A 22,277-nucleotide genomic window follows, 5' to 3' on the forward strand; every position below is an offset into this window, starting at 1 on the left:
TGTCCTGAATGCAACTTGGTCTTTCAGATAATATCCAGTCTGATATTTTGATTAGTATTTCATCCTGAAGGGTTCGACTTGTCTTTGGGAATTAGCTGCATGGGTTTTGAAACCTCTAGCTAAATCTGAAACATGTGACCAACTCTGATACCAGCCACTGTTCCAAATCTCCAATGCTCCAGTCCTGTTGATGTTATTCATCTGTTTTTTGTTTGCAGTTAGAACTTAAAGTAGATTTCAGTTTAATGCCGAGTTGCCAGCCTTAAGCAGGGCTTTAATAGGATTTCCACTGACACAACAGCATAATTAAGCACTGGTACAGACTCTATGGGTTGAATACCATAAAATTGTATGATTCTAAAATTCTGTGACCTGAAACTGATTTCTCCACAGGAAGGTCAGTTTTGTCTAAGGCCCATATCAAAATAGCCAACTTAGTGCAACTTAGCACTTGAGTGTGCTTGCAATGGAGTGCCAGTGTTATGTAATTAAGGGAGTTAAGGAGATGACGGTCACTGGACTGGAAACATTAATTCTGCTTTCTCTCCACAGATGCTGCCAGGCTGGCTGATTTTTTTTTCCAGCAATTTCTATTTTTGTTTCTGAATTTCAGCATCTGCATTTCTTTGTTTTTTATTGTTTAAGGAAAAGAGGTGTTATGTCGCCTTCGCTTTTCCTCATCTTTTTCAGCCAGAGGAATTTATTCTCACTGAACCTGTTGACCAATCTATTGGATTTCTGGGGGTAAAAGGAAAACATAGATTCTGTGTATAGATTCCCAGATGACATTTGATAGAGTGCCACATGAAAGGGTACTTTATTCACATGGCTAGAAGATTGGCCCGCTGACAAGAAGCAGAGAGCTGACAGAAATGAGTCTTTTTAGGTTTGGAAGAATTTAATGAGTAGTGTTTCACGGGGGTTAGTGCAGTACAACAGCTGATTATGGACCCAGGTTCGATTTCACCCTTGGGTGACTGTGTGGAGTTTGCACATTCTCCCTGGGTGCTCCGGTTTCCTCCCACAGTCCAAAGATGTGCAGGTTAGGTGGGTTGCTAACTTGCCCGTAGTGTTCGGGGAGGTGTGCATTAGGTGGGTTATTGGGGGAGGTGGGTCTGGGCAGAATGCTCCGAGGATTGGTGTGGACTTGTTGGGCCAAAGGGCCTGATTCCATACTGTTTGATGATTCTATGATAAATGACTCAGATGAAGGGATAGAAGGTATAGTTAGTGAATTTGCTGACAACACAAATATAAGAAGGTAAGTTGTGATGAGGACATAAGGAGACTATGAAGAGATACAGGTAGTATAAGTGTGAGTGGCAAATGAACTTGGTGTGAGGAAATGTGAAATTGTCCTCTGGCAGAGAATAAATTTAAAAAAAAAACCATATTATGCAAGCGGTGAAAGATTTCTGAGCTTGCAGATGCACGTGAATTTGGGTATCCACGTTAATGAATTCCATATGGTTAGTGTGCAAATACAGCAAGTAATCAGCAAAGACAAGAGAATATTATCATTTATTGTAAGGGGAATAGAATTCAAAAGTGGGGAGATTAAACTTCAGTTACATAGAGGATTGTGAGACCACATCTGCTAAAAGACCAATTATCTTATTCAATGAAAGATGTAAACCTGTTTGAAGCAGTTCAGAGATTTACCAGAGTCGCATTAGTAAAGGGAATTAGTGATATAAGGATATAAAGGCTAGGCTTGTATCTATTGAAGTTTGGAAGAGTAAGAAATTACGTGCTTGAAACTTATAAAATCCTGAGGTGACTTGACAAGAAACCATCAAACCGAAACCCACCCACACCACAATTCACTGCTGCACACCGTGAAACATCACCCAAAGGGCACCCCACACCACAACATACCACCCATACATTGACTGCCTTCAGTCCTATTTGTTTGTCAAATATTTTTGCCCTTCGTGGTAGAGACTAGATCTTTCATTTCATCAGTACCTTGTCCATTTGTTATATTTCAGATGTTTATCATGTCCTCCATTTTGAAGACTGGTGCAAAATATTGGTTAAAATTGCCTGTTCCCTGTTATCAATTGCCCAGCATTAACCAAGGGTTCCTCTCTCATTCTAGCTACTCGCTTTTACTTCATGTATCTGTAAAAGCTCTTGCTGTTTGTCTTTATATTTCTTGCCAATTTACTGTCATTACAACTTTTTCCCTCTTTATTAGTTTCTTAGTCATTCACTGCTGAATCCTAAAACAGATTCCCAATCCCCTGACCAGCCACTAGTTCTCGCTGCTTTGAATGCTTTGGTTTTTGATTGGATGGTGTCCTTGACTGCCTTTGGTGACCATCAGTGGTTCATCTTGTCATTGGGTCCTTTCTTGGACTGGAATTTTTTTTTGTGATTATTACAAAATATCTGCTGCTCATCCACTCACCCTCTCCTTAGACTATTTCCCAGCCTACATTAGAAATCTCTTGTAATTGCCTGTATTTAAGTTGATGACATTGATTTGAGACCTGTATTGTCCTCCCTCAAACTGAGTTTGAAATTCCACTAAGTAGTGATCACTGCCCTGAGAAGAGGTACCCTTCTGTATCAGAAGTCTTACTAATTCTACCTCATCTAACATTACTGGATCTAAAGGAGCCTGTTTCTAGATGGGTTCTGCAAAGTACTGCTCTTAAGATTAATCCCTGATTCACTGTACAAATTCATCTTCCACATTACTCTTGCCCACCTAATTGTTCTAGTCAATATTCAGATTAAAGTCACATGACTTTTGTAGTGTCCTTTGTACATGTCTTTTCTGACTTACACTTTGCCTTGATAACTTTTGGGGGCCTCTACATGACTCCCTCTCATGATCTCATTTCTTTGATGCTCCATATTTCCACTTAAACCGATTCCACATCATGACATCTTGCACCAATGATCCTATTAAACCACCACACTGATACCAACCTTTATTGACAAAGCCACCTCCTTTTCCTTCTTGTCTCTTCTTCCAGAATGTCAAATGCCTTTGAATATGGAATTCCCAGTCCTTGTCACCCTATAACCACATGTCTAGAATAACTATCAAGTCAAATTCGTTTATTTGTGCTTCCAACTTACTTATCTTGATGCAAATGCTTTATTTTTAATTTCCCACATGTTGATTAGATTTGGTGTAGGTATAGAAGTATAAGAGGGAGAGAAATTTCTGAAATATCTTAGGAGACCAGCGCACTCTTGGTCTCAACTTGTAGCATGCACTCCTGGAGTGAGTGCTGTGGAATGAGGTGTGCAAAGTGAACCAGGTCTCAGCGAGGCAAAGATGTGGGAAAGAGTAATCATTCTATCACAAGATTTGGACTGGCAGTGGGGAAGGCACTATTTAACATATAACTGTAAGTTGGAAGAGTGATAATTTCAATGGGATGAGGGGGATTTAGTCAAGGAAAAATAATATGATAGAAAAAGCTGTAACTGAATAATAGGTAACCTTTAAGCAGCAGGAGTTTTGGGTACAGTCAAGGGCACATTGTAATAAGAGGGAAAGACAGAGTTAAACCAAGGCCAGTGATAATGGGAACTGCAGATGCTGGAGAATCCAAGATAATGAAATGTGAGCCTGGATGAACACAGCAGGCCCAGCAGCATCTCAGGAGCACAAAAGCTGACGTTTCGGGCCTAGACCCTTCGCCCGAAACGTCAGCTTTTGTGCTCCTGAGATGCTGCTGGGCCTGCTGTGTTTATCCAGCCTCACATTTCATTATCTTAAACCAAGGCCAGAGCTCTTTGAATGTTAGAGAGATAAATGACAGAATGAAACAAAACCAAAAATGGCCTTTGAGACATTCTTCAAATGAGATTAGAATCATAAAGTCATACAGCAAGGAAACAGACTCTTTGGCCCAATTTGTCCATGCAAACCAGATTCCCAAAATAAACCAGTCCCACCTGCCTGCCTGCATGTGGCCCATATTCCTCTGAATCTCTCCTATTCATGTACCTGCCCAAATAACTTAAATATTGTAACTGTACCTGCATCTACGACTTCCTCTGGCACTTCATTCCACACACCAACCACACTCTGTGTGAAAAGGTTGTCCCTTAGATCCCTTTTAAATCTTTCTCCTGTCACCTTGAAAACTAATTTTGAACTCACCGACCCTTAGGAAAAGGCCTTTGCTATTAACCTTATCTATGCCCCTCATGATTTATAAACCCCTACAAGGTTTACCCCCAACTTCCTACACTCCAGTAAAAAAGGGTCCCAGCCTAACCAGTCTATCCTTATAACTCAAACCCTCCAGTCCCAGCAACATCCTGGTAAATCCTTTCTGAGCCCATTCCAATTCAATAACTACAGCAGGACGACCTGAGCTGTACACAGTGCTCCAAAAATGGCCTCACTAATAATAATTTTTAAAAAGGCATGTCGCAGAGATTGATCTTTCTTTGAAATTAACATGCTCAGCATAGACATTGAGATAACTTGTCAGTTTTGATGCATTTAGAGAAATTTGATGCTTCAACACAGTGTCCTTCAAAGCAAGGAAGTCATAATTGGATGAAGCACATTGGATGAGTATTTATTGTAAAAATAGCATTGGAACAGGAACATTTTGAAGGGAGACTTTTTTCTGCCAGTCATACTGCAAGTTTTTACCTGTTTTGAATGAATAAGTTAATGTAAGTTTTATAAATAATCAGTAATGTGTGCACTTGAGGCTTAAAACAGAACAGAAAGTGCTATGCACATCAGTTGGTCTAAAACAAGTTCTTCTGGGTTTCAATACCATCAACTGTTATGAAGTTGTGTAGAGTAATCATGCATTGGAAGGCAGGAAACTCTATAATTGTTTTGCAAAATAATTATAAGGGAGGAAGACTGCGTAGTCACTTTTAGAGGTGATGTGCTTGTCTAAGCTTGGAGATTTAAATGAATAAGTATTTGTAAGCTAAATAGGTAGGTAGAGACAGTTCTGAAACTGAAACATGTATCAATTGGCAATGTGATTGTAAACCTTAAGCTTGTTTTGATGTTTTTGGCAACCAGCTGGAATCAGCCAATTAGTTTAAACCAAGCAGTTAGGGATTGAAAGTGAATTGAATTTAAATCTTATGGTTTTGACAACCTTGGATCATCTTACAGTTGTATAAGACTTTGGTTCATGTTATAGTTGTATAGGACTTTGGTTCGGCCACATTTGGAATACTGCATACAGTTCTGGTCGCCACATTACCAAAAGGATGTGGATGCTTTGGAGAGGGTGCAGAGGAGGTTCACAGGATGTTGCCTGGTATGGAGGGTGCTAGCTATGAAGAGAGGTTGAGTAGATTAGGATTATTTACATTAGAAACATAGAGCTTGAGGGGGGAACCTGATTGAGGTCTACAAAATCATGAGGGGTATAGACAAGGTGGATAGCAAAAAGCTTTTTCCCAGAGTGGGGGACTCAATTACTAGGGGTCATGAGTTCAAAGTGAGAGGAGGAAAGTTTATGGGAAATATGTGTGGAAAGTTCTTTACGCAGAAGGTGGTGGGTGCCTGGAACGCGTTGCCAGTGGAGGTGGTAGACGCAGACACAATGGTGTCTTTTCAGATGTATCTGAATAGGTACATGGATGGGCAGGGAGCAAAGGGATACAGACCCTTAGAAAATAGATGACAGGTTGAGACAGAGGTTTTTCTGATGAAGGGTCTAGGCCTGAAATGTCAGCTTTTGTGCTGCTAAGATGCTGCTTGGCCTGCTGTGTTCATCCAGCTCCACACTTTGTTATCTCAAATTCTCCAGCATCCCATGATCTCTTATACAAGTGAGACTTGGGTTAATTGGAACAGCATGCCAGTAGAATCTAGTTCAATTTGGGAATAGTTAGTAGTTAGGGGGTATTGGTCAGTTTGTTGAATTGGTCGAATAGATTCAAACAGGCTTGGGGATGAGTGTCCTAGATCTCTTTAAATAAAACTTAGGTGAGAGAAATCTATTTAATTTCGGTTACTTGTGGTTGGTTGAATCAAAAGTGAGGGAAATGGCTCTTAACATTGGTAAAGATGTTCTGGAATTGGAAGATGCTTCACAAATTTGTGAGAAAGTTTAGAAAAACAGAGGAAGGGTATTCTTCTGGAATTAGAAAACGGGCTAGAATTGGGTTTAACTAGGGACAAGAGGAAAGCTGAAAATGTAAAGGAGTTAGTCAAGCATTTAGGTGTATCAGAGAAACAGGAAAGTACAGGGGAGCTAGAAAAAATGAACTTGTAATTAAGACATTTGGAGTTAGAGAATGAAAGGGAATTGAAACAGTTTGAATTATGGTTACAAGCAGAGGAAAAATAAAAAGAGAGGGAGAGAGATGGAGGAAAAGAACGAGAGAAAGGGAAAGAGTGTTTAAGTTGGAAAAGATGAAGCTGGAACTAGAGGCAAAAAGAATTCAAATGGCAGAAGGAAAAGTACAAGAGGGAAGTGATGGTGAGCAAACCCAGCATAGCCAACATCCAGGTAGAGATATATTCAAATATGTCCAAATTCAATGAAAAAGATGCAAAAGCCTCTTTTATTTCCTTTTGAGAAAATGGATGACCAGACGAAGTGTCTGGAGACAGTGTGGGTAATGTGAATTCAGACCAAGTTGGTAGGCAGGGCTAGTGAGGTGTTTGTAATGCTGTCAGTGGAGGTTTCAGGAAAATATGACAAAGTAAAACAGGTTACTTTGAGTGCCTACAAATTCATACCAGAAGCAAATAAACAATGGTTCAGAAATATATAGAAGGAACCATGTCAGACTTATATCGGATTTGAAAGAATTGACCATGGCAACTTTGATAAATGGGTGAGAACGTTAAAGATAGAAAAGACATATGAGGATCTTCGAGAGATTATTCTGCCGAAGGAGTTTAAAAACTCACCTCCCGAAATGATAAGAGCATGTGTTCAGGAACAGAATGTCCAAACAGTGAGAAGAGATGATGGATGAATATGCATTAATGCATAAATTGAAATTTACCTTCCTAAGCAATTTCATTCAATGAGGGATAGAAATTGGGAAAGAGGGAAATCCTTAAATGAAAAACAACAAGTAGATCACACGGTAACAGATTACGATGTGAAAAAAGAGGGAAAAGGCATCAAGTGTTTCCACTGTAAAAGAGGGGGCACATAAAGTCACGGTGCTGGTGCTTGAAGAAAGGTGCTGGGAAAAAGGACGTGGTTAAAAAAAGAAGCTTATTTAAGGTAGTGAAGGAAATCCCAAAAGGAGTTGTGGAGCTGCAGGAGAGTGCACAGCATAGTCATGGGCTGGATAATGATATGGTGCCCAATCTCTACAAAGCCTTCACATCTGTGGGTAAGGTTTACTCTGGAAGAACAGGGAGAGAAGGTAAAGAAGTTAAAATATTGAGAGATATGGGAGCTGGTCAGTCTGTAATAGTTAGAGATGGAAGTATTAGCACTCCTTCTGAAATGTTACCTGAGAGAGTGGTAATCTGTGGAATAAATGAGATTTAGCGCTCCTCTGTGGAAGGGAAAGCCCAATCAAGACTGAAGTGGTAGTGATTGAAATAGTGCCTATTCCAGGAATGCAGTTTGTTCTTGCAAACAACTAAGCAGGAACAAAGGTGGAAGTGATGCCCTTTTTAGTGGAGAAGCTGACGGAAAACCAGGGAACTGAAGAGTTAGAAGAAAAAGTGCCCTGGAGATTTTCTGGACTGTGTGGCAACTAGATCCCACAGCCATAACAAAGCAAGAAGGGAAAACAAGAGAAAGATGAAGGAGTTAAGGTCCAGTTAACTGGCACTCTGTTTGATGAAATGTTGAAGGAAAAACCTGAGCAGGTAGTCATCAGGCAAAAGTGTTTAGTTCTGAAAAATTAATGGATTTACAACAAAAAGTTGAGACAATAAAAGGTCTATATCATAAAGCCTACTCAGAAAAGGAATCAGAATGGATTCCAGAATGTTATTACCTTAAGGATGGAATCCTAAGGTGGAATTGGAGCCCGTGACAGGTTAGTGCAGAGGAGAAATGGATGGAAGTTCACCAGATTGTGTTGTTAGTAGCACACAGACAGGAAATATTGTGGGTAGCACACAGACGGGAAATATTGTGGGTAGCACACAGACAGGAAATATTGTGGGTAGCACACAGACAGGAAATATTGTGGGTAGCACACAGACGGGAAATATTGTGGATATCACACAGACAGGAAATATTGCGGGTAGCACGCAGAGACAAGAAATATTGCGGGTAGCACGCAGAGACAGGAAATATTGCGGGTAGCACAGATACAGGAAATACTGCAGGTAGCACAGATACAGGAAATATTGTGGGTAACACACAGACAGGAAATGTGGGTAGCACACAGACAGGAAATATTGTGGGTATCACACAGACAGGAAATATTGTGGGTAGCACACAAATTACCTGTAGGAGGTTATCCAGGAGTGAGGAAGACTCAAGCTGCGATACAGCAGTATTTCTATTGGCCTGGATTACGTAAAGATGTGGTGGAACTTTGCTGTACCTGTTATACGGTGTGTTGGATGGCAGGAAATCCACAGGCAGTAATAAATCCAACACCTTTGATGGTAATTCCCTCATTAGAAGAACCTCCCACATGGGTTATGTTTGATTGTATGGGTCCCCTCACTAAAACCAAAAGTGGGAACCAGTATTTTCTAAACTTAATGTGTGTTTCTATCAGATTTCCGAAGGCAATTCCAATATGGAATGTCAAGGCAAACAAGGTTGTGGAGGAGTTAGTTGTGGAGGGAGATTCAGTCAGACCTAGGGTCCAAATTTACTGCCAAACTATTTAAGGAGGTCATGGATAGCTTAGGCATCAAACAGTTTAAATCAAGTGCGTCCTAAATGCTAGGGAGCATTGGAAAGGTGGCATCAGACCCAACAGATCATGCTGAGGGCTTATTGCCAGGTTTACCCAAATGATTGGGATATGGGTGTCCCATTTATATTGCTTGCTATTCGAGATGCTTCAAATGAATCGACTCAGTTTATTCCATTTGAGTCAGATATTCAGACACGAAATAAGAGGGCCTTTAAAATTAATTAAGGAAATGTTGATAGGTATGAAGTCGGAGATATCACAGTTTGATCATGTATCTGTGTTGAGAGAGAGATTAAACAGAGTCAGTGAATTAGCTAGATAACATCTGAAGGTGGCACAGCATCTAAGGAAGCAAGAAACAGATAAGAAATGTAAAATGTGTATGCCTGCCTGTGGGGATAGAGTATTGGTGCTGTTACCAGTGGTAGGTCACCCCTTCAAAGTGAGGTTTAGTGGTCCCTATTGGATTGAGAAGAAGTTAATAGACAATAGACAGTAGGTGCTGGAGTAGGTCATTCGGCCCTTCGAGCCAGCACCACCATTCGTTATGATCATGGCTGATCATCCACAATCAGTATCCTGTTCCTGCCTTATCCCCATAACCCTTGATTCCACTATCTTTAAGAGCTCTATCCATCTCTTTCTTAAAAGCATCCAGAGAGTTGGCCTCCACTGCCTTCTGGGGCAGAACATTCCATATATCCACCACTCTCTGGGTGAAGAAGTTTCTCCTCAACTCTGTTCTAAATGGCCTACCCCTTATTTTTAAACTGTGTCCTCTGGTTCTGGACTCACCCATCAGCGGAAACATGCTTCCTGCCTCCAGTGTCCAATCCCTTAATAATCTTATATGTCTCAATCAGATCCCCTCTCATCCTTTTAAACTCAAGCGTATACAAGCCCAGTCGCTCCAACCTTTCAACACATGATAGTCCCGCCATTCCGGGAATTGACCTTGTGAACCTACGCTGCACTCCCTCAATAGCAAGAATGTCCTTCCTCAAGTATGGAGACCAAAACTGCACACAATACTCCAGGTGCGGTCTCACCAGGACCCTGTACAGCTGCAGAAGGACCTCCTTGCTCCTATACTCAATTCCTATTGTGATGAAGGCCAGCATGCTATTAGCTTTCTTCACTACCTGCTGTTACCTGCATGCTTGCTTTCAAGTCAGGGAAATAATCTGGTAAAGAAACAACTTTATCGGGTATGTCATGTGAATATGCTAAAACCCTTCTATGAGAGGGACAGGGAACTGGAGAAACAGGTTTTAGTTACTGCCCCTCAGAGTGAAGAATCAAATCCAGATGATTTGGATTTTGAAGTGCCTCCGAATAAATTAAGTAATAAGGAAGTCCTTAAAGAATGGGATAGGATAATGAGCTATCCGTCTCAGGAGCAGAGAACTGAATTGAAAGGCTTGTTGTAGCACTATGAGGACATATGTAAGAATAGAATGAGGAGGACTATTATCAATGATTTGGGTGAGAATGTACAAGGCATGATTAGTAAGTTTACAGATGACACTAAAATACAGTATCACGGACTGTGACAAAGGTTATCAGAAATTGCAGCAGGGTCTTGATCAGCTGGGAAGTGGGCCAAGAAATGGTAAGTGGAATTTAATCTAAGATAAGTGTGAGGTGCTGCATTTTGGAAGGTTAAGGGGAATGATAGGGCCTTAAGGAGTGTGGTGGAACAGAGGGACCTTGGAGTTCAGGTGCACGGTTTTCCGAAAGTGGAGTCACAGGTAGACAGGGCAGTGAGGAAGGCTTTTGGCACACTGGCCTTCATCAGTCAGGGCATTGAGTGTAGAAGTTGGGAAGTTATGTTGCAGTTGTATAGGACATTGGTGAGGCTGCACATGTAGTATTGTGTTCAGTTTTGGGAACCTTGCTGTTGGAAGGATGTTATTAAACTGGAAAGCGCGCAGAAGAAATACAAAGGACTGAGTTACAGGGAGAGGACAATCATAGAATCACTACAGTGTGGAAACAGGCCTTTTTGCCCAACAGGTCCACACTGACCCTCAGTCTCCAGGGATGGATCTGGGTGGAATACTCTATGTGCAATTTAGCATGGCCAATCTACCTAGCCTGCACATCTTTGGATTGTGGGAGGAAACCGCAGCACCCAGAGGAGACCTATGCAAACTCCACACAGTCACCCAAGGGTGGAATCGAACCCGGGTCCCTGGCGCTGTGAGGCAGCAGTGCTAACCACTGAGCCACCATGTCAACCTAGGACAAGCTAGACTTTTTTCTTTGGAGAATAGGTGACTGAGGGGGGGAATCTGACAGAAGTCTATAAGATTATGAGAGGTGTGGATAGGGTGAATGCACTCAGTCTTTTTCCCGGGTTGGGGAATCAAGGACTAGGGGCATCAGTTTAAGGTAAGAGGGTAAAGAATACATGGGAACCTGAGGGGCAACTTTTTTACACAGAGGGTGGTACGCACATGGAATAAGATTCCAGCAGAAGTAATTGAGGCAGGTACATTAGCAACATTTAAAAGGGCATTTGGATGAATACATAGATAGGAGAGATTTAGAAGAATATGGGTCAAGTGCAGGGAAACGTAGTTGGACATTTTGTTCAGCATAGGCCTGTTTGGGCTGAAGGACCTGTCTCCATGCTGTAGGACTCTATGACTAATTTTATTGAAATGAGTTTGAAGTACGTATTGCTGTTCCAATAAAACAACACCCCTACAGGCTTAATCCTCTCAAAGCCACACAGAAGAAGCTGAGTCAAAGCAAGTGGAGTCCTCCGATCGTGTTGATGGTACTCAGTGATTCTGCATGGATTATCAGAAGGTCAATGCCCTAACTGAATCAGACTCATTACCAATTCCAAGCCTGGAGGACTCTGTGGTAAAGGTTGGACAAGCCACTTACATCACTAAGTTAGACTTACTTTATGGTTACTGGCAAGCACCTTTGTTGAAGAGAGTGAAAGACATTTCTGCATTTGTAACCCCAAAAGGGGGTAATTTTAAGTAATTTTCTTTGATATGAAGAACACACCAACCACTTTTCAAAGGCCTATGAACAGATTTGTGGCAGGATTGACTAATTGTGCCGTCTATATAGATGACATTGTGATCTTTTAGCCATTTATGGAAAGATCACCTGGTGCATTTGGTAGAGCTCTTTAAGACTATAGGTGACAAAACTGGTTATAAACTTAGCAAAAACAGAATTCACGAAGGCAAAAGTTAACCTTCTTGGGACACAACATCAGACATGGAAGGATGACCCCGAGGAATGTGAAGACAAAGGGCATCGAAGAATTTCCAAGATTATCCTCGAAGAAAGAGGTGTTTCAATTTTTGGAACTGAGTGGATTCTATCGGATGTTTGTACCAAACTTTAGCAGCATGATGGTACTGCTAGCAGATTTGATGAAGAAGAACATGAAATTTTGCTGGGCACAACATGCAAGGATACTTTTGAGAATTTACAAGCAGTTTTAACCACCACACCAGTTTTACCCAAATTTCTTGAAAACCCTTTAATGTTGCTATCAATGCCAACAATGTCGGAGTTGGAGCTGTGTTAATATCGGAGGATGACAGCTGAATTGAAAGGTCAATTGGTTATTTTTAAATGAAACTCAATATCCACCAGAGATAATATCCTCCGTTGAAAAAGAGTTATTTTGAGTTTGGTACTGGCCTTACATTTTAATCTTTATGTTACAAACAATATTTTGGAGATGGTTGTGTATACAGATCACAACCCTCGCACCTTGTATGGACAGGAAGAGGAGACTACTTTGTAGGAGTATTATGTTACAGACTTTTAGTTTATAGATTGTACATGCCGTGGGTCGTCAAAATGTTATTGCAGATGCGTTATTGTGGATTTAAAAGAAAATATATAGATAAGATAGAACCAATTTGATCCAACATTATATGGGTATGCAGAATTAGAATGGAAGGTGTAACTTTAGATTTACTGGCCTATGTATCTCGTGATTATGATGTTACGATTTAAAACAAAATGAAGACATCATTTCATAATGGTTCATTTTTTCTTGGGGAGGTGGTATTAAGTTGTGTAGAGTAATCGTGAATTGGAAGATAGGAAGCTACAATGTATTTGTAAAACAATGATAAGGTGGGGGGGAAGACTGTGTAGTCACTTTAAGAGGTGATGTGCTTTTCTAAGCTTGGAGATTTAAATGAAAATGTGTCTTTAAGCAGCTGAATAGGTACCGCCAGTTCTGAAATTGAAACGTGTATCAGTTGGCTGTGTGATTGTAAATTGTAGACTTGTTTTGTGTTTTGGCAACTAGCCAGAATTAGACAAATAATTTAGTCCAAACGCTTGATGATTGGAAGGCAGTTGAACTTAAATCTGATGGTTTTGACAACCTCAGATCAGCATTGTAAAAAAAATTGATATGTCATCAAAGGTATATAAGGAGAGGGTTTTTGATAATCAGTGTGAGAGTGAACTGCCATCTGAGAAATAAGCATCTAGCTCTCACAAGAAATCGCTGAGCTCCCTAAGAAAGCACCATGTATCCATAAAAGGTACCATGGCACTTCTAGCTAAGTGTCCTCACAGAAAAAACATCCCTGACAGTGGGATGGCACATTTCCTTCCCTCATTGGTGTTAGCGAACCAGATGGACCTGTCCCCAAAAGTGACTTATTTAGTAAAACAAAGAACCGCAGGTGATAGAGATCTGAAACAAAAATTGAAATTGATGGAGAAATTGGCAGCATCTGTGGTGAGAAAACAGAGTTAACTTTTTCGAGTCCAGTAACTATTCATCAGAACAGTGGATGCATGGTTATCATTAGATTAGCTTCCATTCCAGACTTTTACTGAATTCAGATTTTACCATCTGCCTTGGTTGGATTCAAACCCATGTCCCCAGAAAACCAAGCAATCTTAATCAGTAATCTGGTCATATTATCAGTCCACTACTGTCTTCCCTAAATTTAAATGTTGCACGGTCTGTGTCTTATGTTAAGGTCATGTTATGAAACAATCAAATCAATCACATTTTAGCCATTACAACTAAAATTTTATTTATAATTCTTAACCTTATCTCATTTTTCAATTTGAAATACCATCAACTGATCTTGAAAATTGTGCTGCTATTTTCCAAATGTTGCTGAATAAAATCTCAGTTTTCTTACTAAAAGTTAGAATACAGGCAAGTCAAACCAGTACAGAACCTGCTAGAGTTGTCCAGCACCCTCAGCTCTGTCCAAAGAGCAGTAATCGGGTTCATTACAGAGCTGTATCAAACAGTAATTACAATTCCCAGGGGACTTTCCGAATAATGCAGCTGACAAACAGTGATGGTTCATTCATTAAAGCAGAAGTAGTTGTCCAGAAATACAAAAATATGGGAGCATCAGGAAGCTAAATCATCTTAGCATTCCTGTTGTGCTGGCTTCAGAGAATGACAGGATGGTGCAGCACACACGGTCAACCTGTCCTTACTTAACACATTTTTTTTGTTGAGACCTTTTTAGCAGGCTTTGTATTTATTTCAAAAGTGCATTGAAGAAGATACATGATAATTGGGTTTACTCCGTGTTGCAATGCCAAAAGCAGCTTACAGATCTGCCTCTCCATACAGTACACCCAGATGTGGACTCCAGGCACCAGCTGTACCTGCAGCCTGTAGGCACAAGCCATAGGCAGGCCTGAACATGACATAGACTTAAATTACAGGCATGAACTGTACACAGGTTTGAGCGACAGGCCCAAACTACAAGCATGAACGTTATACAGGCCTAAGCTATAGGTATAAACCTTATACAGGCCCAGGCTACAGGCACCAACTGTACATAGGCCTGAACTACAGGCACGAACCATACGCAGGCCCAAGCTTTAGGCTCAAACTGGAGACAGGCCCAAGCTACAGGCATGAACGTTATACAGGCCTGAACTACAGGCACAAACTGTATGAGAGCCTGAATTACAAGCACCAGCTACAGCACACACTGACTACAGGCACAAGCTGTATGTCCAGGTTCTAAATGGAGGTAGCAGCAAATATCAGTTATTACTTCTGCAGAGTCTTCAATAAAATGTGAGGCAGAATATAGTCTTTTTCCCCAGGTGCCTGCAGGTGTTATTTATGCTTTAGTACAAAGTACTGTAAATCTTTCAGGGCCATGCTGAGCAGTGATAGCTATGAAGGAATCCTTCCAAAATCATGTGAGTGAGGCTCTGACAGCATGGTCTATGAATAGCAGCCCTGCTGTGCGTGTGCCAGTACATGTCCCTCAGAAGACGAGAGATTTTATTAAAGGCCACAATTTGGAAAAGAGCAGCATGGAGTCTTATTATGGAAATGCTTCCCCGCAGCATAAGGGTTTAGCTAATGCAGATGAAGTGATCATGATACATATTCAAAATACTAGGCTTTGTCAAAATCAGTTTCAAAGAAAATCTGCAGGTATAAAACAATCCCTGTCCTCCTCATCAGTGGGGCTCATGGTGCTGGCTGTGCGTTCAAGGTTGTATCCGCAAATATAGATGGTTCGCTGGAATTTTGTTCATAGTGCTGCCTCGTTTAAGATTATGGAACTGCAGACTCCCTCCTCAGCTTTCCTGGCAAATGGCTGTGAAAGGTAGGGGAATAAAAAAACAAAGCATGCATTAGGGACACAGTGACAATATCCAGCAGCTGCAGCAGCCTCTATTTATAGGTGAGGTAGAGAGCACACAGACTAGAACCCAAACTGTATGTCCCACTGGAGGTCGCAGACCTGATCCCAGAGTCACTCAAATTGCAGGCCACACTTCCACAGTCAGAAACCAAACAAATTACGCAAGCCCTTTAAATGCCTCCATAACAAAAGTTCGAGCACTTTATTACTGGATAGTGTGAATGATGAAACAGTGAATGGGAAAAGAAACACAAGAAAGTCAGATGTTGTTCAGTCACCCTGGCACCAATGGCAGTTCAATGTGATCACCTGCTGCCTTCAGCTACCTCCATAAAGCTCTGAATTCGGGGCCAACTTCAACTTCTACTTAATTACAGGATTTCAATTTATAAATATCCAACTGGGATGTCAGGTTCCCAACTCAGCTGTGCAAATCTGACTGTCAGACTTCACACTTGCCCCCCCCCCCCCCCCCCCCCCACCACCCAGCCCCGCCAACCCACCCCATCACAATGCTATGGCACTGAGCTCCAAACGCAGCAGCGTTTTGCTACCAGTGAAGTCCAAATCAAACAGAATGCAGTGTGCTTGTGCCCCTGGGCAGTCCCCTCTGTTACTGCTGGGGGAGGGGGAGGGTTGGGGGGGGGGCGTGTTGAGGACACAGCTGGGGAGGTCTGCACAATGCCAGCGAGACTGCTTACTCAATGTCCAGTTGGTACCTGCCAACCCCAGGCACTGTACTGCTGCCTTTGACAAAACACATGAAAATCGGAGCACATCAGTGGCAAAAACCAGTAAAAAACATTAATAATACTCAGAAATGAACACACCAGAGTTAGGACTGATTGTACACAAGCTAGGTCAGACCTGTATATGTCATTCACATGTTTTACTGGCTTCTCCTTCTGGTGATCCATCTGACATTTTCATTTCAAAATATTCTATGTTCTCACCTCTGCAGGCGACGAACATTTCAGCCATGCGTTAAAAGGGACTTATGGGAGGAAACTGGGAGAGCAAGAAGGAGGAGCAGGACAAATGGACACTGGGGTCTGTTTCAAACTATCATGGTTTTTCAGTATCTTTGGTCATTTTAAATGCCTCAGTTCAATTATCCCTCAATAGTTTACATTAAAGGGAACACAAACCAAGTGAAGGTAACCAAGAATTATCAGAATTTACAGCATTGATTGAGGCCATTCACCACAGTGTATTCATTCAGATAATCCAGCCTGACCAATTCCCCATGTCTTCTTTGAATGTTATAGTTCTTTAAGCACAGACAAACTTTCTGCTAGAAAAACCAGGGAGTTTTAGCGTCTTTACTTAAATCACTTTTTTGGTGAAAAATGTTATTCCTGAATTATTTCTAAATATTCCACCAATTAAGGACACTGCACTCAATCCCACTCCCCATCACCAACTCACCCCAGACCATCCACTCAATCCCACTCCCCATCACCAACTCACTCAGACCCTCCACTCAATCCCACTCCCCATCACCAACTCACCCCAGACCATCCACTCAATCCCACTCCCCATCACCAACTCACTCAGACCCTCCACTCAATCCCACTCCCCATCACCAACTCACCCCAGACCATCCACTCAATCCCACTCCCCATCACCATCTCACTCAGACCCTCCATTCAATCCCACTCCCCATCACCAACTCACCCCAGACCATCCACTCAATCCCACTCCCCATCACCAACTTACCCCAGACCATCCACTCAATCCCACTCCCCATTACCAACTTACCCCAGATCTGTCTTCACAAGTGAAGCAAATCATAGAAGAGCAACGGTTGAAGATTTTTCCTCGGGCTGGAGGCATGTGACTAATTGCGGCCCCAGGTGTCAGTGCTGGGACCTTTGTTATTTGTTATCTAATGTACAAGGTATGATTAGGAAGTTTGCAGATGATACAAAATTAGGAGGTATCATTGATAGAGAAGAAGGCTATCATCAGGATCCCTCGGTAATCATATGGGGAAGTGGGCTGAGGATTAGCAAGTCCAATTCAATACAGATAAGTGTGAGGTGTCACCCTTTGGAAAGTTAAACCAAGATAGGACTTATACAGTAAGTGGTAAGGTCCTGAGGAGTGTCGTGGAACAGAGGGACCGAGGAGTACAAGTATATAGTTCGTTGAAAGCAGCATCACAAGCGGGCAGGAAGGTGAAGAAGGCATTTAGCATGCTGGCCTTCATTGGCTCAGGCATTGACTATGGAGTTGGGACGTTATGTTATAGTTGTATAAATTGTTGGTGAGGTAGCACTTGGAGAATGGTGTACAGTTTTGGTCACCCTGTTTGGAAAGACATAATTACACTGAAAGTGTGCAAAGAAGATTTATGAGGATGTTGCCAGGACTAGTAGGCCCCGAGTTCTGGGAAGAGGTTGGCCAGGATAGGATTTTATTCCTTGGAACACAGGAGATTGAGGGGTGACCTTATTGAGGTGTGTAAAATCATGACCGGTACAGACAGGATGAATGAATATAGTCTTTCGCCTAGGGATGGGGAATTGAAAACTCGGGGGCACAGGTTTAAGATGAGAGGAAAAAGATTTAAGAAGGACCTGAGGGACAACTTCTTCCCGCAGAGCATGGTGTGTACATGGAACGGGCTGCTGGAGAAAGTGGCTGAGGCTGGTACAATAACATTTAATTAACATTTGGACAGATACATGGATGGGAAGGGTTTGGAGGGATATGGGCCAAATGAGGGCAATTGGAACTCGTTGAGTGGACTCCATGGTCAACGTGGATCAGTTTGGGCTAAAGGGCCTGTTTCCATGTTGTATTACTCTATGACTCTGTAGAATGTGATGTTGTGCTGTGAAATTTCCAATTAGACATACATTGATTTTTTGAGATATGAAGGATTTTGTGTGCTACATCTGAGGTCAACAAACCCAATAATTATTGTTACCCCACTTTTACAATTATTCTAATCTGCTTTGAAGTGGAAAAGGAATGCTTTGTATAAAAATCCCAATGTGAAGCAATAATGCATTCCTGGATAGGTCTTATAGATTGGGTCTTAGCTAAAACTGTGAATGGTGTATGATCTACAACCAACAGTTTTCCTTTCAGTGCTCTAATACTGAATGACAGGGAGTAATCTAGGAACATTGATATCAGTTAGTTACCATTGATCATTACTGGAAGCCAAAGTCTAATGATTTATTCTGAGGCAGGAATGCAGAGTCAATTAAGCACACTTCCTAGTTCAAAATGCTGCAATAAAATGTTAATACTGTGAGGCTAATTCCCCGCTGATGCACAGACAGAGTATGTGTACGCTGTGAAGTGAAGGCCTCGGACAGAAACATGAACATACAAACAAGAAACAACAGTACACCACTCAGCCCGGTCAGCCTGCTTCCCCCATTCAGTAAGATTGTGGCTGATCGGATTTTAACCTCAATTTTACATTCTTGCTTATTCCCCGGTTTCTTTTATCCTGTTCATCCATCAAGAATCTATCTACCTCTGCCTTAAAAAATATTTTAAAATGGGCCAGCATTTACTGCCCATTCCTAATTGTCCTGCAGCAATTTTTAAAGTTCATTCATGGGATAAGGGCATGACTGGCTTGGCAGCATTTATTGCCCGTCCCTAATTGGCAGTTAAAAGTCAGCCACATTGCTGTGGGCCTGGACCCACATAGACCAGGTAAAGGACATTAGTGATTCAGAGTGGTTCTTCCTGGCAATGGGCAATAGATTCATGAGGATCATTAGATTCTTAATTCCAGTTTATTACTGAATTCAAATTCCACCCTCTGCCATGGTAGGATTTGAACCCAGGTCCCCAGAACACTACCTGGGTCTCTGGATTAATAATCTAGAGTTAATACCATTAGGCCATCACCTTTTGAAGAAGGGTATCCTAAAGACTCTGAACCTTCTGAGAAAAAAATGCTTCTTCATCACTGGCTGGACCAACATTTATTATCCACGGATAATTGTCCAGAGGGCAGGCAACAGTCTGTCAATGACCAACAGTCTGATGTTGGGAAAAACCCATCTGGTTCACTAATGTCCTTTAGGGAAGGAAACTGCCATCCTTACCTGGTCTGGCCAACACTTGACTCCAGACCCAGTGTGTTTTTCCCTCTTGTTGGTTCCCTCACCGCCTCCCACAGACCCAGTCTAGCAGCTATGTCCTTTAGGACCTGATCAATTCGATCAGCTGCATAGCTGCTGAGCCACTCCTGGTGGTGGACATTGGAATCCCCCACCCACAGTACATTTTGTGCTCTCGCCATCCTCACTGCTTCCTCCAAGCATTGTTCAACATTGAGGAATACTGATCCATCAACTGATGGAGGACGGTGTGTGGTAATCAGCAGGAGGGTTCCTTACCCATGTTTAACCTGAAGCCATGAGACTTCATGGGGTCTGGAGTCAATGTTGAGGACTCTGAGTAACACCCTCCTGACTGTATCCCACCGTGCCACCCCCTCTGCTGGGTCTGTCCTGCCGGTGGGGCAGGACATATCCAGAGATGGTGATGGCGGTGTCTGCGACATTGTTTGTAAGGTATGATTCTGTGAGTATGACTGTGCCAGGCTGTTGTGTGACAAGTCTGAGAGACAGCTCTCCCAATGTTGGCCTTCATTAAATTCAAAATAGTCTTAGAGCACATGTCTCTCCCTAAAACTGTGTGTAAAATTCAAGCACATTATAGTTGCTGTTATCCAGGGACACTTTCACAATCCACTCTCATTGATCCACACCAAGTCAAGTATAGCCTGCTCTCCAGTTGGTGCCATAACATGCTAATCTAAGAAAATGTCCTGAAAACATTCCATGAATTCCTCATCTAGGCCACTTTCCTGTCTGATTTTTCAGTCCTTATGGAGATTAAACTCCCTCATGACGATTGGAGTACTGTTTTGACAAGTTCCCATTGGTTCTTTGATACCCTGTCCTACCATGTTGTTACTGTTGGTGGGTCTGTGCACAACTCTCACAAGTGACTTCTTGCTTTTATCAATCCACATCCATATTCTGGTTTCCTGAATTAAGGTCATCCCTCTCTACTGTGCTATTATCGTCATTAACACAGCCACCCCTCCACCCTTTCCTGGCTCCCTGTTCTTCCCCAGTGTGACATACTCTTCAATATTCAGGTCATAATCTCAGTAATTCCTTCTTCTGTTGCATTTCCCCAGTGATTGATTCACCACAACTTCTCAAATCAGTGACCCTGCCCTCACCATTTATTTTAAAATCCACTGTACTTCAGAAATGCAGTACTTTAGAAGCATGCTTTAGAAATGCAGTTGCCAAGATCACCAGTCCCTGGATGGTTCAGGTGTATGTTGTTCCATCATTCAGCTTCCACTTTCCCCAGTGGTGCCAGTGCTCCACAAAAGGAACACATTTCTCTCAGTCAAGTCTTTCAGACACGTATTAATCTCTCTACCCTTGTGGCTCAGGTAACTATCTAAATATTTGAGGTTCTGCTTCTCACTTTGGTGCCTATGGCTATGCAGAATCTCTTTCCTAGTTCTACCACGGGTGCCCACATGGATCACGGCAATTAGATCCTCCCCATCCCACTGTCAGTTCCTCTCCATCCCAGAGCAGACAAACAGAGAGCCTGGACTCAAGCTCCTTGCTGCAGACAGCAGTGTCAATCCCTTCGTGTAGTACATTGTTCAATGCTCATGGAGGGTAGAAAACCAACCCCAAAGTGTGAATGGTAAATATAAGCTCTCTCTTTGTTCCTTCATGGGATGTGAGTGACAATGGTTGGGTCAGCATTTATTGCTGGACCCTAGGAGCCCTGGAAAAGATGGTGGTGGGTGAGCTGCCTCTTAAACTGCTGCAGTTGCATGCTGTGAGTGCTGTTAGAGAGGGGGTCCCAGTGAAACTCATTGCTACCCAATGCTGGTTTCTGTGGGCAGCTCGAGCAGTGGAATTTAGTCATTCTGCAAAAGGAGTTTCTAATTCCTACCTGTGACGTCAACAACCGACGAGGCAAGATGAACGAGGAAATTGTGGCAGCTGTTGATCCATAATCGAGAAGGTGATTTGCTCCTAAGTTCTATAAGACATACACCATACATCTTGACACATTAATGACCAAACATCATTGACAGTTAGTGCTCCTCAATGTGAACAATTACTGCTCGACAGAAGGCATGTACTAGACAACATCATCCAATAGAAACACCAGAAACAACAATTAAACATCCTTCAATGGCTTTGTGAAAACACCACCATTGTCAACGTGTGGTTCATTGTCAACTCGAACTCAGAACACACCATGACTACATTAAGCATTCTTACAGACCCATGTGGATATTCTATACAATTCAGAGAGGCACTATATAGAATGCATTGGAAATTCTCGTCTCTCTCCTCAATGACAGATACAGAACATATGGACAAATTTCTTTTGCCCATACTGAACACAGTCCTCAGTGTTAATGTATGTAGCTTCGAAGCACATGTAAATGCACACGCTGTGAGCCCAATGGACAATCTTAAATTGGCTTCTGGGATAACTCTTAGCACAGTTGGGATTATGTAGAGAATGCTGTCCATTATGAGATTCACATCTGATGTTGGCCATGATGTTCTGAGGATTATAAGCGCAGGCTGATTAGCATGCTGCCCACTGTGGGTGGCCAAAGGGATGTGTTGTTTTGATATGGTCCACTGTCACTGGGATGGGTACCCTATGTACCCAACATCACACAGGCACTGTAACTCATATCACATTACACATTTGTGTGGAATGTGAAACATCTTTTTGGCTGAAAGGCAGTATCAAGCTCCTGAACTTGACAATTCACAGTCT

General features: G+C 42.1%; 1 protein-coding gene across 3 annotated transcripts in view; it reads right to left on the bottom strand.

Annotated features, from left to right (window-relative positions):
- Positions 1 to 13,836: 13,836 nt before the first annotated feature.
- The window catches only part of LOC125455671 (heme transporter FLVCR2), a 140,582-nt gene continuing 132,141 nt past the window's right edge, over positions 13,837 to 22,277 (bottom strand). The window contains exons 10-12 of one of the 3 annotated variants that reach the window (XR_009446210.1): positions 21,429 to 21,518; positions 14,628 to 15,407; positions 13,837 to 14,451 (exon numbers count right to left, since the gene is read on the bottom strand). Coding sequence is in view for 2 of the 3 variants with exons in the window: in XM_048537964.2 (XP_048393921.1) it covers positions 15,342 to 15,407; positions 21,429 to 21,518 (156 nt within the window). In the remaining variant the exon portion in view is untranslated. Of the gene's footprint in view, positions 15,408 to 21,428; positions 21,519 to 22,277 lie in introns of all 3 variants that reach the window. The other 2 variants (XM_048537964.2, XM_048537965.2) reach the window with 2 other exon arrangements.

This window comes from Stegostoma tigrinum, chromosome 10 (genome assembly GCF_030684315.1).
Source record: "Stegostoma tigrinum isolate sSteTig4 chromosome 10, sSteTig4.hap1, whole genome shotgun sequence".
Taxonomy (NCBI): Eukaryota; Metazoa; Chordata; class Chondrichthyes; order Orectolobiformes; family Stegostomatidae; genus Stegostoma; species Stegostoma tigrinum.